The sequence below is a fragment of the Sceloporus occidentalis genome, unplaced genomic scaffold (genome assembly GCF_023333645.1).
Source record: "Sceloporus occidentalis isolate IW3139 unplaced genomic scaffold, rSceOcc1.0.p SCAF_28, whole genome shotgun sequence".
Lineage (NCBI taxonomy): Eukaryota > Metazoa > Chordata > Lepidosauria > Squamata > Phrynosomatidae > Sceloporus > Sceloporus occidentalis.
Genome location: NW_028317008.1, coordinates 7,767,710 through 7,784,794, shown reverse-complemented (window position 1 = coordinate 7,784,794; position 17,085 = coordinate 7,767,710). Strand labels below are relative to the sequence as shown.

General features: G+C 36.2%; 1 protein-coding gene across 1 annotated transcript in view; it reads right to left on the bottom strand.

The window, feature by feature from the left end:
• The window catches only part of LOC149299769 (protein phosphatase 1H), a 54,602-nt gene that overhangs the window by 29,569 nt on the left and 7,948 nt on the right, over positions 1 to 17,085 (bottom strand). The window contains exon 2 of the mRNA XM_089486136.1: positions 1,414 to 1,579. Within this exon, the coding sequence (XP_089342262.1) occupies positions 1,414 to 1,579 (166 nt within the window). The remainder of the gene's footprint in view (positions 1 to 1,413; positions 1,580 to 17,085) is intronic.

Sequence of the window (17,085 nt, the reverse complement as noted above, 5' to 3'; positions counted from 1 at the left end):
CAACAATTTGTTAGTTGAAGATATTGTTGATAACAATTAACCATTGCAAGCAGAAAATATGAATGAAGCAACATTTTAAATAATTATTTTTGGTGAAGGTTTTACTTACAAATGAGCTTAACTCTACAAAATAGGGGGGGGGCGTGTCTTTAATACTAGGTTTTTCTGCATGAACGAGACAAAGGCTTCTCAAAGAATGTATTAAAATAACCCATTCTGTAACATGATGTCTCCAAATACAACCAAAAATGTGATCAAAATGATAGAATTTCAAATATATGCTGAACATAATGCTAAATCAGCTAATTTAAATGACTCCATATCTACATAATTTTTTCTCAAAAGCTGAGTATTTATTTCAATATGCCTAGATTGTTCATTCATTGTAAAGCATGGGTTGATAATTTACAGACTACATGTTAGCACTTTAATTAGTGGCTTGGAAAAAAAAGCCTTATCAGATTTTCCTCGATATTGAGGATTGTTCATTTGGGTCTTAAGACTTGCAATTTCACCTGTGTCCATTATCAGTTAATTTATTCCTCAAAGGAAAGCTTTATAATAGTCCATGGGTGAAACCCGTCTAGTGGAACCAGCAACTGAATGTTTCCTTGACACCGAGTTATTCATTAAGAGTATAATAAGTCAGACAGCCGAGTGACATATAATGAGGCACAACCAGATGACATTACTTCTTCTAAACCATATGCTGTTAAAAAATACAAGAACAACAACCAACAATATATATACATATATTGACATTTCAGCTCACTGCAACTTAGCTGAATATTTGCCTCTATACACATAAACGTATGAGAGTTATGGGAAAACTACAAATATACAGAGACCAGGACTTTCTATTATTTACCGCAAAATATTGGGATAAGAGTTAACTAGATTTTCTAAGCAGTAAGGGGTTTAAAAAAAAAATAAAAAAAAAATGTAAAGAATACAACGATCATGGATATATCATACTAAGCAAGCAGGTATCTCACACACAAATCTCATGTCCTACACTATAAAAAACATGTGTGTGTGTATACATTTTGAAAAGCACAGTTCCATTATGCATATATATATATATATATATACACACATACACACGGCATTTTAGTGCTTACAACACGCCATGTTACTTGTGGCTCAGCGAACATATGTGTGCACACTCCAATGTAATAGCTTTAAGCGACTCTGTTACTACAAGAGATGCTACACACGCAAGGCTTTATTACCACAGGGGATCAAAAGGCTAACAGGATTAGGATTTTAACAAAGGCAATTTCCTAGATGTCTTAAGTGCCAGGAGCTAAAAATACATGGTTTTAACTAGAGAAATGACATAAGGCGCCCCTATGTGCTTGACCCACTCCTGGCCTTTATGAACTATGGCTTATGTTCTAGTTTGGCATTTACCGCATTTTCTTTCAGCTTCAGGCCCTCTCCGTTTGTAAGAGAGGACCTTTGCTTGATTGTAGAGGATTTGTTGGGGGTAGACTGGACTCCAGTTTTCTTCTTTATAAACATCACTTCACAGCTTGCCTGGTCCTCATTGTGTGTGCTTTTACCCGCATTTATCACCCTACAGAAACAGATATTGTAATAATTTAATATTTTAAGGGTTCTTGACGTGGAAACACAGGCAGACATACAGATAATAATATAGAGTAACAATAATAATAATAAATATACCAACTACTCTGTGGCTTTTATTTTTACCCAGCAAAAGTAATTGTGCCATTGTTGAATTCCACTACTGATGAATGGCAGACAACAAGTAAATAATTGTATTAAAATAATCTGCATATTAGAACCCTGTTACAAAGTGTGATTTTTTTGTTCGAGCTCTCTTTCATAATACCTTATACAGAATGGAAAAGTATAACTTAAACAAGCCCACACATAGCCTGCAGTAATCACAACTTCATTCATTAATCGCCATAGTGACGCAGTGATGGAACAGAAGCAATCAAGAACCGCAGGCAAAATCTAATCATATAGTTCAAAAGGGCTGTTGAGAGCAATGAGAATTATACTGGGAAGATGAAAATGACCTTGTTACCCAGCTCAAAGGTTTGTCTGGACTTTAAAAATGATATTTACATGATATACATCGCAAATTAAGATTTTAGATCAGTATTTCACACATATACGGTAGTTTGTACAGATGTTGTGTTACAGATGTATACATCTAAAATGATTTTGGGGTATAGGAAATACCATAGCTCACAGTGGATACGACTTGCAATTTTCTTATAGGCAAATGAAGAACAGAATCACCAATTAAAGGATACAACGTTTACAATTCACTCCCCCAGTTCACCAGCATCTGCAAGCAATGGCATAAATACAGAGGTGGAAGAGGGTTCAGCCCTGATCGACACCCATGGGTTTCTACTGCTCCAAAGCTTGGTGATCTAGAACGGCTTTTTAGTCACTTTGTACGGTAGAGAAAGTCAATCACTAAACTAATTTACCCTGCATTTAGACATGCAGACCCAGATTAATGTCGCTGGCACAAATACCTAATGGAATTAAAACTGAAATTAAGACTCAATTAAATATCCGCTGTTGCCATGGGCATCTATTGTCCCTTTCATGGACTGACATAATGGTCATCCTCTCTTTCCAAATTGTAGATGTGATTAAAACCAGACATGGAGGCTGTAAAGGTGACAAGGAACATTAATAATACATATACAGAAATAGATGAAGGGTCCTAATGAGGTGGTCTGAATGTTGTTATTTATAAAGCACAAACCACCAATAAATAAAGATGTGGATGTCTTCCTATACAGCATACTGTATATAATCAGTATAATGAAAACATGTCTGCAAGTCAAAACATACTATCAGTATGGGCGGATGAGTGCATTCTCCGGGGAAAAATATATTTTTTTTGCTGAAAAGTTGGGGGATTGCGCATGGCGTCCTACCTGTTATGCCTCATTGTATTGATCGGTAGGTAGTACCGTATTTGCTCGATTATAAGACGAGGTTTTTTTCAGAGATCCAGATCCCCCGCACCGCTGCAGGGGACCTGGAACCTCCTGTCACCACCCCCCCATTTAAACCCCCCCACACACACACTTACCGGTGCTTCCTGCTGTATTGCCGGGGGCAGCGGGACAACGTCCGCTGCAGCCGGAAGGAGGTGTGGCTAGCAGCGGGGGTTGTCTGCGTCCATCGCACATACCTTCCCCGACTGTCAGAGATCAGAGTTCCCCGCACCAGCCAAACCCCCACTGCCAACTCCACCTCCTTCCGGCTGCAGCGGAAGGAGACGTCAACCCGTCAGCAGGAAATTGGAAGCACCGGTAAGTGTGTGTGTGTGTGTGTTAAATGGGGGCATAGGGCATTTCTGGAATGCCTTATACCCCTATATGCCACTCTGGCACTTAGGGGGTTAAAAGGCATATTATGGGGCAAAGTGGCATATAGGGAGGTATAAGGCATTTCAGGAGGCAGAGTGGCGTTAAGGGGGCATTTAATAGAGCACTCTGCCTCCTGAAATGCCTTATACCTCCCTATATGCCACTCTGCCCCATAATATGCCTTTTAACCCCCTAAATGCCAGAGTGGCATACAGGGGTATAAGGCATTTCTGGAGGCAGAGTGCTCTATACAATGCCTTTTAACTCCCTTAATGCCACTCTTCCTCCTGGAATGTCTTATACCTCCCTATATGCCACTCTGCCCCATAATATGCATTTTAACCCCCTAAATGCCAGAATGGGATATAGGGGTATAAGGCATTTCTGGAGGCAGAGTGGCACATAGGGGGTCAAAAGGCATACCATGAGGCACAGTGGCATATAGAGGGTTAAAAGGCATATCATGGGCCACAGTGCCATATTGGTGTGGCAAGCCTGGGGGCAGATGTGCATAACTGGGGGACAGGTTGGAAAATACAAGGAAATAAAAACAAAAAAAATATTTTTCTCAATCATAGCTTTTATTTAAAAAAATAGTTTACATGAATTAACATTTACCGGTAAAACTTTTTTCCTTTAGGGTCGTCTTATATTCAGGCTTTTTCTTTTTTCTCCTAAGTTAATATTCAGATTTTGGGGGGTCGTCTTATAATCGAGCAAATACGGTGTATATATACATATTCTTATATATTTTATGTATACATTTTTGAATTATGTATTTATATAGTAAATCTGTGCCATTGTATAGTATTTATCTGAATACTGAATATCAATGTGCATGCAATGGGAAGATTATGGCACAGTGCGCAGCAGGCAAAATAGCCTCCAAAGCGTTGGAAACTCAGGTGCTCCTAATGCACCATTTCAGAAAACTGCTTCATACATGTAAACACTTAGGCAGCTACTTCTAAAGATTGATTTTTAAATTGTAAATTCATCTACTTTGAATTTATAAATTGTTACGAAACATAAGTAAGGCTTTGTGAATGCGTTTTAATGCAGTATGGGGCAATATTGCTGAAAACTGTCCATAAAGCTGTGCCTTGATTTAAAGTGCTAAGTTTATATATATATGTATATATATATACATATATATATATACATACATATACATATATACACACACACATACATACATACAGCATTTGTTCCAATAAACTACCTATATATTCAGAGCCGGAGGCTGCCATTTTTGTTAGTCATGTGATATTTTGGTTAACATGTCCTGCTCATACACCACACAGGGCTGGCTCTTCCTGGTAATGCTAAAGATGTGCACCTTGTCCAGTGCAATGCTTTCCTCTGTAGACTTTTAGTAGTCAGAGTGTCGGTGTCTGGGGATTATGAATGAGCCACAAGGAAGATAGGGAGTCAGAGTGTTTGTCTAGTGGATTGGTATGGGTTAACAAAAGGTAGAACATAAAGAAATAGCTAATATGAAGCTGCCTGAAAACATTACATTATAAACCTCATCATCTTTTTTTTTACATTTTTAAATTTTTTTTTTTTTAAAACAGTACGATAGTATTGAAAAAATAATACTAGTACATTTTTTTTTTTTTACATTTTAAAGAAAACATACGGACTAATTCTGGTGTGCATGGACTTAAATAGAATTCTTTTCACTAACAACAGAGTAGGTAATAGGGCAATTATTACTTAATAATATGATCTAGTAATATTGGGCTAATGCCTTTAAATCTACAGCCGCAGCCTGTAATCCAGATGAAATGGCCAAAGCCTATTCCTAATTCCTGGAACGAGAAATGTGTTATTAAATCTCACTGCAATAAAAAGTCCTTCATGGTAGACTGCACATTTATTGCAGCTTTATTTCCTCGTATCATAACGAGATTCTACTTTACCAAAGAATTAAGGGATTTGAAAAAGAGCCACATTAAAGGATTTCCGAGTCCAAAAATCAGAAAATGACACCCAAATACAGATGCAATGCATGAAAAATAAATCATGATGGGGATGTTTGGTATGTTCTTTTTCTGGCAAAATACATAACAAAAAGAACAACAAAACAAGAACTATTAACAAATACAATTAAAGTTAATATGTTAGGGGTGGATGTGGCCCTCTAGAAGATTAAAAAAGTATGTATGTTGTCAAACATAAATTGGGTTACTGTTTAACAGTGGCACTTACTGAGCATTGATAATTATTTTGAGAGACACACACCTTATTCTGTTCTGTGTAGTTTTCAATCCTGATAATAACCAGATAATTTTATACGCAGATTGAAAATGTGTGCTCTGGCGGCTTGCCCCTTTACCCTTAAGCAAATGTTTAATTCTCGCTTCGCCAGGTTGAAGCCCAGCAGGGTAAAACATGTAGCGTGTCTAAATTCAGCTGCAACATTTTTGGTATTTTGGATATTTTCAGCTTTTTCGTTTTATTGCTGGGATTTTTGGTGTATGCAAGTTTGTTCGTGGAGGCAGGATCTTGATAACGATACTGCAAGATATTTTATATGTAATAAATGTGTTATGTTCTAAATATGTTTTTCTCTCTTTTTTTATATCTATATTAATTTGAATTTTGGAAGCCTGACAGCATCATCATAATATATAATTTAAGGTTGTAAACTGTTTCAACCATTTCCTGGTGGATTGCACTTAGCACACAAATCAATATGTTTATTTAATTCTAGCTTTGCTGCCATTCCAAAAAAACAGGACATATGGAGGAGAATGATAAAATGAACAAGTTAGATGCAACATTAATTATTTAAGTTAGGTCTTTTTTTTGCAAACGGTTTCAAATACATGCTCTAATCTTCAATGTTTTAATCTTCAGAAAAAATTAAAGTTGAGCAGACTAGTAATCTCAGTTATATGCACTAATATTCAGAAATTAATGATAGTAAGGAAACACACTGTTACATTTTTCCAGGTTATTTTCAGTTTAAATAAATTACTAATATATGTATATGCTTTTTCCAAGAGATCCTCTGTGCTGTGTTTTGCTGAATTGTCTCTGCGTTTTGAGACAGGCTAGCAACAAGAAAACCCTAACTGTAATATTTGAATTCATTGCACCCAAGCTCATTGTCACCATATCTGGAACTTAATTCCACTGTCCCACTTTCCCCAGTAGAGTCCTGGTACTTTCAGTGCCCCCGGACACAACTAACTTCTCTGCCTACCGCTTCACAGATTTATGGAGAAAGAAGGGTTTCTGCACCTCTCTTTCTCTGTAGATCTGTCTGCATTATTCTGGCCTCTCTGAGAGGCCTAGCTCACTGAGCTGATACAAAGTAGAAGTGGAGGATGAAAGAAGACAAAAAAGCATGCGAATTAGAGTATGAGAAAGCAGGGGCGTAACTAGTCTGTGCCATCTTTGTCCCCAAAAAGCCTGCCTTTGCCATCTCTGCCAAACAGGCAGCCTGTGCCATGTTTGCCCCCAAACTGCTTGTGAGTGCCTCTTAAAACCTCGCCCATGCTATCTTTGCCACCAATTAGCTTGTCAGTGCCCCCAAACAGCTTGCCTGTGCCATCCTTGCCACCAGAGAGCTTACCTTGTACAATTGTACCATTGCAGACTGGATGTATCACTTCCTGCATGCTGGATCAGTCAGATACAGGATGTAGGGAGAGAGTGTGAGAGATCATCTAATCAGATGATATCTTTACTTTTGGTGTTGCTAGCTGTGGGTATTATACACACCTAGTGGCTTTAAATATACGGGCATGTGGGAAAAGTGGTCACAGGGTTTGCCCAGGCCCTTCTAGAGTGGCGGCCCCAATCGCAGTTGCAACCATGATTCTTATGTCCCTGTGCGATTAAATAATGCTAGGCGACAATGAATTCCGTTACCGAAAGAGCAGGAAACAAGATTTGTTGTCCGAAAAATAATGGACCAAAAAAGTTTAATGAAAAATTTTGTCTGAAATGGTTTTGGTCCATTTGCACCACTCTATTACGGATGCATCTTACTGTTCTTGCAAAAATAAAAGCTTTATCCCACGATTGTGTAGGTTTATGTGAGCTGTAGCTCATAACAGCCTATATCACCCAGCCCTGTCACGCATGTGGAAAAATTAGAAGCAGTGGTGTGGTGACTGAATTTCATTAATTCCATTCTGTAAATTTCTTCTATAACTTTCGTTTCATTTTTTTCAGATGGTTTTTTTTGGGGCTTTATTTACTCCCCAATATGATGATTTTTGTGAACTAATGTCTGCTATATGCTGAAGACACAGCTCTCTCACTGAAGTACATCTGTATACTGACTGTGTCACCACTGATACCCAACCCACCTAAAAGTGATAAAATTCACCTGCCTAATATAGATGCTGCGCTGCAAACGTAACTACCGCATACCAAGGAAGTATGGTAGTGTTGGTGGGAACGTTGTGATATAATCTTCACCATATTAGCTAGGCAAAAATGAGTTAGGATTTTCATTTCAAGTTATTGATAGCTGTGTTGCAAAGTGTCTCTGGAAATATTTTTCCAAATGTTGGCAATATTGCAATTACAATATTGCACTTACCTTGCAACTTGGGTGCTGCCAGTGACACCTATATGTGATGCAGTGGTGGTTCTAACAAGGCTTAAACCATTGTCAGGGGTAGGCACCAACATTGCTCATGGTGGACATTTACTGGGGTCCGTGGTGGACAATTTAATGATGTACTATGGACTTTCACAAACCTTGCCACCGACACTGGTGTCCTTGTATGGACACTGGCCATTGTTGAATATTTTGCCCCACCCTAGGGGTCTCATGGAACACACTAAAATATAATTGTTTAAATAAAATATACATTACACAGAATGCAGTTTTTCTACCCATCTGTTGTAATCTTCTAGAATCTGTCAATCATTCTTGGCACAAACACTGCCACCTGATCAGGCTCTTGTGCTTGGGCCAGCACCCTCCCCCACACAGCCACCTTTTCTTCTTCTTATAAGCTTCCTATGCAAACAGTCTGCTGATTTTGTAAGGTTTGTGTTTGCAAGAAACTGCCTGCAGCGAAGAAGGATATTTAGGAGATGCATGACAAGGTCAATTAGGTAAATACATAGGCATAAAACACTCTGTTCTAGAACTTTAATTTCTAAAGATGTAAGTGACTTTGAAATTTGATTTAGATAAAATAATAAGGTTCATGGGTTTATGCTGCTGAACAATTTCAACACAAGCCTAACAGGACTACAGCCATCCAACACAGTCGGGTTATATCTATATCTCTGTTATAAATTATTGGTTGCGCTTATGTATTGTACAACATGATTACTATTAAAACCTGGCAACTATTAGAAAAGTTTAGTTCTAACATCTAAAGCTGAGATGTTGCAAACTATGTGCTTCACTTTTTACACCATTGAATTGCGTTAGAAGTATGTTCTACTTTGTCCTTGAAGTTATGCATACCACGGAAAACAAAGTTTCATCATGGTAAAAAAAGGGCTGTATTCTGTTTTTCGAGCCTCCTCTTGTTCTACTGTGTGAAGTCCATTCAAATAGTTTTATACAAACAATATCATTACAGAGTCAACAATAAGACCAAAGAAACTTAAGATAATAAAAATATTTTGTACATAACGTCCTGGGTTTTCCATATCACAATGCTAAAAATGTTTTTCGTACATTTCTCTTCCACAAATAAAGGTATCGGCATCATTAGCCAGGTGCTGTGGGATTGCGTTCCATATGAGTTGCACAAGACTTCCATTTTCTTCTAGATTGTAAGCTCATTTAAGCAGAGTCCTCCTAACCTTTTGTTTTTGTATTTCCAACATTTTATATGATGCATTAATTGCATCATATAAAGTCTTGTTTACGAATTACCCAATTCACGAACATTGACGTAAAGATGCCCCAAGAGGACCAATGACGTAGTTGGTATGTCCCTGGCCAAAAAAATAAAACAACCCCTCTCCCACGTTGTTGGGGTGCAATTTGTGTGGGTACACTAAATGAGATAGAGGGAAAAAAACAGTTGAAGAAAGACATAGCAAAAACATGTAAATTGTGCTGGTCCCATAAGTGTAAAAAAAGCCCAGGTCCTTATAGGCATTACAGAATATATAGGTGCCATATAAATTAATACGTTATTTCAATGAATCATAACAAAAAAGATAACTTGTTTTGGCTAAGTCCAGCAACAGCCATGCTAACTTTTTTCTGAAATATTTTTTTGTTAAATAAACCACCACCCTATATAGGTTAGTGGAAGCGGTTATCGGATTAGAAAAGAAAGGCAAAGTAGACAAATTTCTATATGTATAAAACAGAGCTTTGTTGAATGTTGTGATTTGAGCAATACATTTCTTATACAGTGCTATACATAGATCATTGATGCTCCCAAATATTTTATTGGATTTAAATCCCAGGCACCTGCAAACCATTGGAGCATCCCACCAAAAATGTTAAACATGCAAGGTGGAGCGTAAAAATAAAATAAAAAAGAACTAATGAGCGCCACCTCATTTAACCAAAAGTCTAGTCTGTTTTTTGGATTTTCTTTTAATTCTCCTATAATCCAAGATGCTTTACCAAAATGACTAAATAGGATACAGCATTGGAAGAAAGCTCAGAGGTTCGCACTATTGAAAGCTAGCAGACAAAAACCCAAATGAAACCAGAGCTTAATGGAACTTGTTTTATACGGAGTAGTTTAAGGATTAAAATAATGGTGTTCATTTCCACAGACAGAGATATTTATATAAGTTAATATACATCATACACACAATGAAAAAGCAAACAATTGCTTTATACAGCATGTTCTTTGGCAATAGTACAAAGCTGTGATTTTAGCTAAATTTACACAAAGGTCTCTTTTGTAAAACATAAAAAAGTACTCTAAGTAACAGAGAGTTAATTGATTTCTACATGCACACAAACAACATGGCGTGATGAAGTGGCTCATATGCAACACAGTGTGCAATACGGTGTACATACTACATTATAAGTGAGCACAAGAGCAGATTCCTTCATACGTGGCAACACCGAAACAAATGATACCTTAACAAGAGGAGCCTTTTCTTGGCCTTTAATATCTCGCACAAAGGAAGGTTTTATTTTTGTGGGATCTGCTAAACAATACCTGTTACAACAATAGAGAGTTTTAAAATACACCCTCGTCAGCCACTTAAGTCATACATTTACACATACAGTGTACCCAGATCAACAATAAAACTGTGGACTCTCCAGTTACCATAATTATAACAGTTTTTTTTATTATTATTAGAGCCTTTGAATAGGCTTTTACTACATTTGGGTATACAAATTACTTTCATTGCACGTTTTGTGTGTTCATGCAAACACTGGCATACGGGACATGTTTCTCTCCTGGTTGGATATCTGTGAGCGGAAAGCAGCTGGACACATTCACAGGAATGAACAACAGGTTAACTTCTGGTAGCTCTTGGCCTCACATACCTGAAGCAGAAGTATTTTTGTTCTTTGAGATACAAACCATGTGGAGAAACACATAAATATAGAAATTGACAACAGGAAACAGCCATATGATCCATTAACAGCCTGTCAATTCTTCGACATGCTCTAACAACACTTAAACTTCAACCTGGTCCTTAGTGCTGTCTTATAGTTAGTATAACATATGCCTACAGTACATCATGCATGTTTAAGATCCTTTACTGTATTAACCCCTACCACTTCTGCTAGAAGGAAAAGTCAGAACATATATTGATTATAAGTATATCAACAAAAGTTACTGGCTTGAGGTTTAACTAGAGATATTATTTAAGTCTAGATATTTAAAAATAGTTGTTGGTCCCGCTAGGACCATAGCCCTTTTCCTATATTGAGGCTTCCTAGGATATATACAGCTCAGATGGAGGAGGTTTATCAACATATAGACCCGATGTTTTTGTTGGTAAACTGCTCCAAGTGGTATTTATTTACTGGCCTTGATGTTTCTATTTTTTCCATTTCTTCTCAATTTCTTTTGTTCTGATGTTGAAATATAAGAGGTCTTTTCCGAATGAGACTGTTGGACCTGCATTATAACTTTCTGAGATAACATGCCCACAAAACGTAGTATATATTTAGTGCCATTTCTTTCTAGTAGGAAATGCTGTTCCACTATAACCTAAAGTTGCCAAACTAGCAGTTAACTGTAGGGGTTTTATTATTCACAAGGATCCATTTTATCCTAAAAATATAATCTTTGTGGTTCCATCAGGAGATAAAATAACAAAATATGAGAAATGTTAAATGTTTAGTGTGAAATAAATAACTGTCCATAGATGCACACATTATTGAGTGTCCATTCTGAATTGTACTACATGCTCATTTTCTGTTCAGCCATCTTGTAGATTCTTAATGTGATTGATGACTTATGATCTGCTTTTGGGTCTGTTCATTATTTGATATTAGAAAATATATCAAATATTATGCACTAAGTTCCAGACAGCAGAGTAAGCTAATACAAAATATAAGGGACAAAAAAGATCACATCTTTGATGTGACGTGCTATTGTACTTGACATCTAAACAAATTAAATTCAGCTTTTATTATTATTATTATTATTATTATGGGAATATTTGGGCTTGCTAAGCCTACTGTTTGCAGTCAATGACAGAGGCAGAAATACCCAGAGACCTACATTTGGTGCACATTCAGGAATCAGTCTTTCTTGATCAGTTTTTTATATAGACTTATCTATTTTACCAGCCCTAAACCTTGTTTATTCTGCCTTATTACTCAACTTCTTCAGAAGGAAAATTATGTTAACTGATTACTGTATTTCACTTGGGATACACTTGTTCTACTACACTTATTAACTCCTCTCAGTATGTGGGGTATTTCTACTTTTAAAATGGGAAAGTTTATTTGATATGCACCTCTTTGCTATAGACATAGTTAAGGTCACATGAAGCATGATTAGATGAAGTAAGATGAAGTTTATATGGCGGTCCTTTATGGAAAATTAGCATCAACTTCATATCCAAGGTATTGTAGCAATTACTGTTAAAACTAAGAACCCCTTTAAGCTTAAAAAACACTACCATCAAGCTTTCATTAGAATATCCAGTGAGTTTGGAGGGGAACACAAATGCTGTACATCGGGCCCATCACTATAGAGGTTACCAAAGATGATAAGTGTTGCTGAAAAAAGCAGTTTCTTAAAAAATTATTCTTGGAGCAAACCACAAAGAAGTTTTCTGAGGAATGCAATGAATACACGCATAAAATGGTCAAAAGGTATTTGAAAACGTAATCACGTATTTCCTACCTTCTCCACCCTTACAAACGAGACCGTAGAAATAAGGCAGACCCTAGGGGGACTTGACTTTTGGAGGTTCCAATCGGCACTTCCACTCGTAGTCTGGGCAATTATTTTTTTAATCACTACAGATTTATCTGGTATTTTCTAATAAATATTTTGTATCTGGGTTAGCTATAAAGCCATCTCATTAAGTATTTATAATGAATTAGCACGGAAACTTGAGGGTGTTATGGAAAGTGTTTTTCATATGATATTAGAATGCATTTATATTGAAATATTTGGGTTAATTAGCATTTTTGTTTTTAGACATTCAGTCTCTGTTATCAGGCCCTTTCATGTAGAGATACCCCTGGGAAATGCTAGTTTAAAGATAAGTATTATTCATACTTTGAAGCAAACCTAACTGCCAAACTAACTGCAGTTCTTTATGGCACATAAACACCAAAAGGTTATATTCTCTGTGTAAAAACTAAGAATATATATATATATATATATATATATATATATAAAAAACTGAAACTCAATTAAATAGTTAATAATCATTACACAAAAAAAAAAAACCTAAAATATTTTGTGTTGCGAAGCAGTCAGACAATCTGTGATCAAGCAGATGTCTGGCAGAACATATTTCTCTCCGATGCCTTATGCTTAGCTTTGCATATAAATATTTTCTCCTGCAAGTATAAATGCATAGCTTTTTTAGTCTTACATTTAGCCAGTTGAGTATGAGAAAACACATTTTCTTCACAGAATAAAACATTTTGGTTCCAAAAGATTCAGGTAAGTGTAAAATAACATGCTTATTTACAGTATGAAACTTGGGGGGGGGGGGGGGAGTGATAATGCTTGCCAACTCTTCCCTCAAAAGTCCTGTCCAAAGCACTTTTTCAGAAAGGGAAGATTGGAATAGAACGCCAATAAAAGGAGCACAAAAAGGATTCTGTCAGGGTCTAAATGCTGCTTTAAGTCATTTTTACTCTAGGTAGCTCAGTGCATCAATGTGAAATTCCAAGTAGAACACAAAAAAAGCTTCAGGTACAGCCCCAAAATCAAAGTATCCCAGGGGCATTTCCGGGTCAGTAAAGAGGTAAATCTCAGCAACTCTAAGGTTTATGCCTCCTCTGATTTGTATCATTGGATCCAATTATGATGCCAGACCTTAAGTCAAGACAATGAAATACAAGGAAGCTTCTGCCACAAGTATACATTTAGGCATTCCAAGTTATAATACTTAATGGAGCTGTGCTATTTTTCTAATGCCACATTATATGTGTAGACCTCATTTATTTGACATTTCCTATGTCTAAAAAAAAAGCGCTAATGAAGCACATGAGAAATGCCAATGGTATCGAACTTACTAAACATATTTATACATGCCAGGGGCTAGTACTATAGGTTGCACTTTTACCGTTAAACAGTAACAGGATGAAGTGATTTTAGCTAATTCTAGTTTCCAAAGTATTGTGCTAAATGTTTGAATATCAAACATTTAATTGAAAATCAAGGAAAAAACCCAATATCAAGCATTCTTCTTTTGTAAACTAAATACAAATAAGTAGGATTAACAAAGACAAAAATAAAATGGAGATAAACCAATAAATTGGACATGCCTATTCAGGAATCTATGGTACGGGTTAAAATGTTATAAGATTAGGTTTTTGTTTTTTTCCTTTCTCTGGAATAAGAACCGATACATTATAACCTTAGTACTCATTGTATAACAGAATACAATAGCAGTTTGCAAGGTTTGGTTTGATAACAGTAAAACAATGGGAAGAGAATGTCCTGTACATTTAAGGAGAAACATTGTTACTATGAATCATTCCGCACCATTCCAAGATTTCCCTCTTGCAACAAACCTAAATTGAACCAATCCGGTACCTGGTGAATAAAGAATCATATCATGTAAAATATTAAGAAGAAGAAAAAATGTGTAGGAAAGAAAGTATAGGATAAAAAATAAACTTAAGTATTTCATGTGAATCGTTAAAAGACCTATTTATTATTACTTAGAAACCCTAAATTCCATCTATTGTGTTCCCTTCACAAATACAAACACCCCAAGGCAAATAAAAACGTGCATTTGTACCACACAAGAGAAAAGGACGTGAGAAACAAGGCAAGAACATCGCAGATAAACATGATTTAATTCCAAAGCACACAGCAAATTATACAACATCCAATTTTTGTAGTTATAAGCTAAAAATACAAATAAGAATTTTTTCCTTGCATCCTACAAAAATCAAAATCATTCACAAAGCAGAAACATGGTATTTTTCAAAACAAGAAAGAATAATTTTTTGGCAAATATATATTTTGCAGCTCTAAATTATATTCATTATTACTGAAAACAAAGACAGTGTGATATTCCAGAACATTGGCTAGAAATTATGCAAATATAACAGGGAACGTCAGTTTCAGATAAAAAGATTTATTGTTAAATCTTTCACTGGCAGGTTATTTTAACCTCAAGTACTAAGTCACATGAACTCGATCCATAAGGTTTGGCTAACACAATAAAACAATGAAAAAGAGCAGAATACTACAATTTTATTGGGAATTTTAAGAACATACTCTGATGGGCGCCAGAATATTCCAAGGTTCTGCAGTAGTCTACAGAGATTGTGGGTCTCTTGTGTTTGCTAGAACTGGGTCCAAGGTTAAATGAATGACACTTGACAAAAAAAACCTAGTAAAATGGAAACTAAGGTAGCTTTAACACAAACCACAGGGACCATTGTAAATGTGTAAGCCACATGATAGCCTACAAATCAAAAAGGTAGTTGGCACACCAACATATTAACTTCATCATAAAAAAAAGTATGAATGAAGATGCCACATACACAGATAAAATGTCCATTCCAGTCCATGCAACATCTCAACTTGAAGGGCCATGCAACCCCCACACAGTTATATAGAAAGTCTTGCTGTTGCAGAATTTTAAGGAAGACAGAAAGCTATGGTTAAAAATAACTAAAATAGATGGAATTATTTAACCACTAAGCCCAGAGAGTCACAAACTACTACACAAATCTGTGCTGTTATCTACGTTCCATGATTAACTAAAAGTGACTACTGTTTGTACTCTACAACTTGCTCACTTCACTATCTTCAATCTAATCTAAACGCTGAAGATTCACCAGATGCACTAAGTTCTCCAGGAACTTTCAAATATTTTAAACACACAGGATTACTATTAGTCAATACATTTGATATAGAATGCAACTGGTAAAAGATGAAAAGTAAAAAAAAAAAAAAAAAAGGCCAATTTAGATCAAACATCACAAAATATATAATGCTGTAAAGTGGTTGTGAAGTTAGTAAAACAATATTTCGTTTTCTTCAAAGAAATTATAAAATGAATGAGATACCCTTCAGGTACCTATTACAGAAGATCAAATGCATTCAGACTGATGATTCTTAGGTTATTAAGTTAGAACCTCACTACTTGTAGATGAAACTGGCAAAGAAAAGAAGTGCATACATGATCAAAGGCAGTCTACCCTCCAGAGATGCTGGTACTTTTGGTTCATTACACCCTTATTTTCCCCATTCGATAAGCAAGACTGAACTAGGTCTCTGGCTTGAGCCAACACTGGCTCACCTGTCTCAAGATCAATATCAAGTATCACATGTAGGAGTTTCACATTAAAACATCAGATATCTTGGAACCTAAGGTAGGGAAGGTATTTATCTTGGGTGGGTGGCCAATTACCCACCTCATTCCAGCTGCACCTCCTGTCTAGGGAGGTAAATGAGTTGTTCGGCAACATGCTGCTGGTTGGTTTGCACAATCAGAGAGACTTCTTAAAGGCTCTACTCCTAGTGAGCAAATGCAGTGTGTTTATTAGGCTATTTAAACTGAGTGCCCCCTTAAGTACATTCAGTTATTTAAGGTGGTCTAGCTAATATTAGTTGTACCTGATTTTCCCTATTTGCCCTATCCCTTTTTCCTGTTGCCCTCTCTTTCCCGTCCTGCCCCCTTCTTAGCCATTCAGACTGATCACTTTACTAAGTTAAAAAAAAAATTAAAAAAAATCCATCACAAATAATCCTTGAGCGATAAAAAATCTATTTGTTCAACCAACACAAACAAAAATGAATATATAAAACACATACATAAAAAAAAAAAAAATATTAGGGTTAACGTTCATCAAGTTAGTCTGAGGCCTACTTTGATATAGAAGTTTACTTATAAACTTAAATATACATATATAGAACCTGAAATTCTTTATTCCTGTAACAAAGTTAAATATACTTTTATAATGAACAGTCAGTCCCTTAAACATTTACTCAACTGAAGCTTGCAAAAAACAAATAGATGCTGTTCCAAAGTAAACACGGCTCCTTTTTTCTACCCTTAACCACTAATCTTGACTTTTGCAAACGGAAGGACAAATTCAGTGGAAGCTGGAAAGCGAGACTGTTAAGAACACTGACCT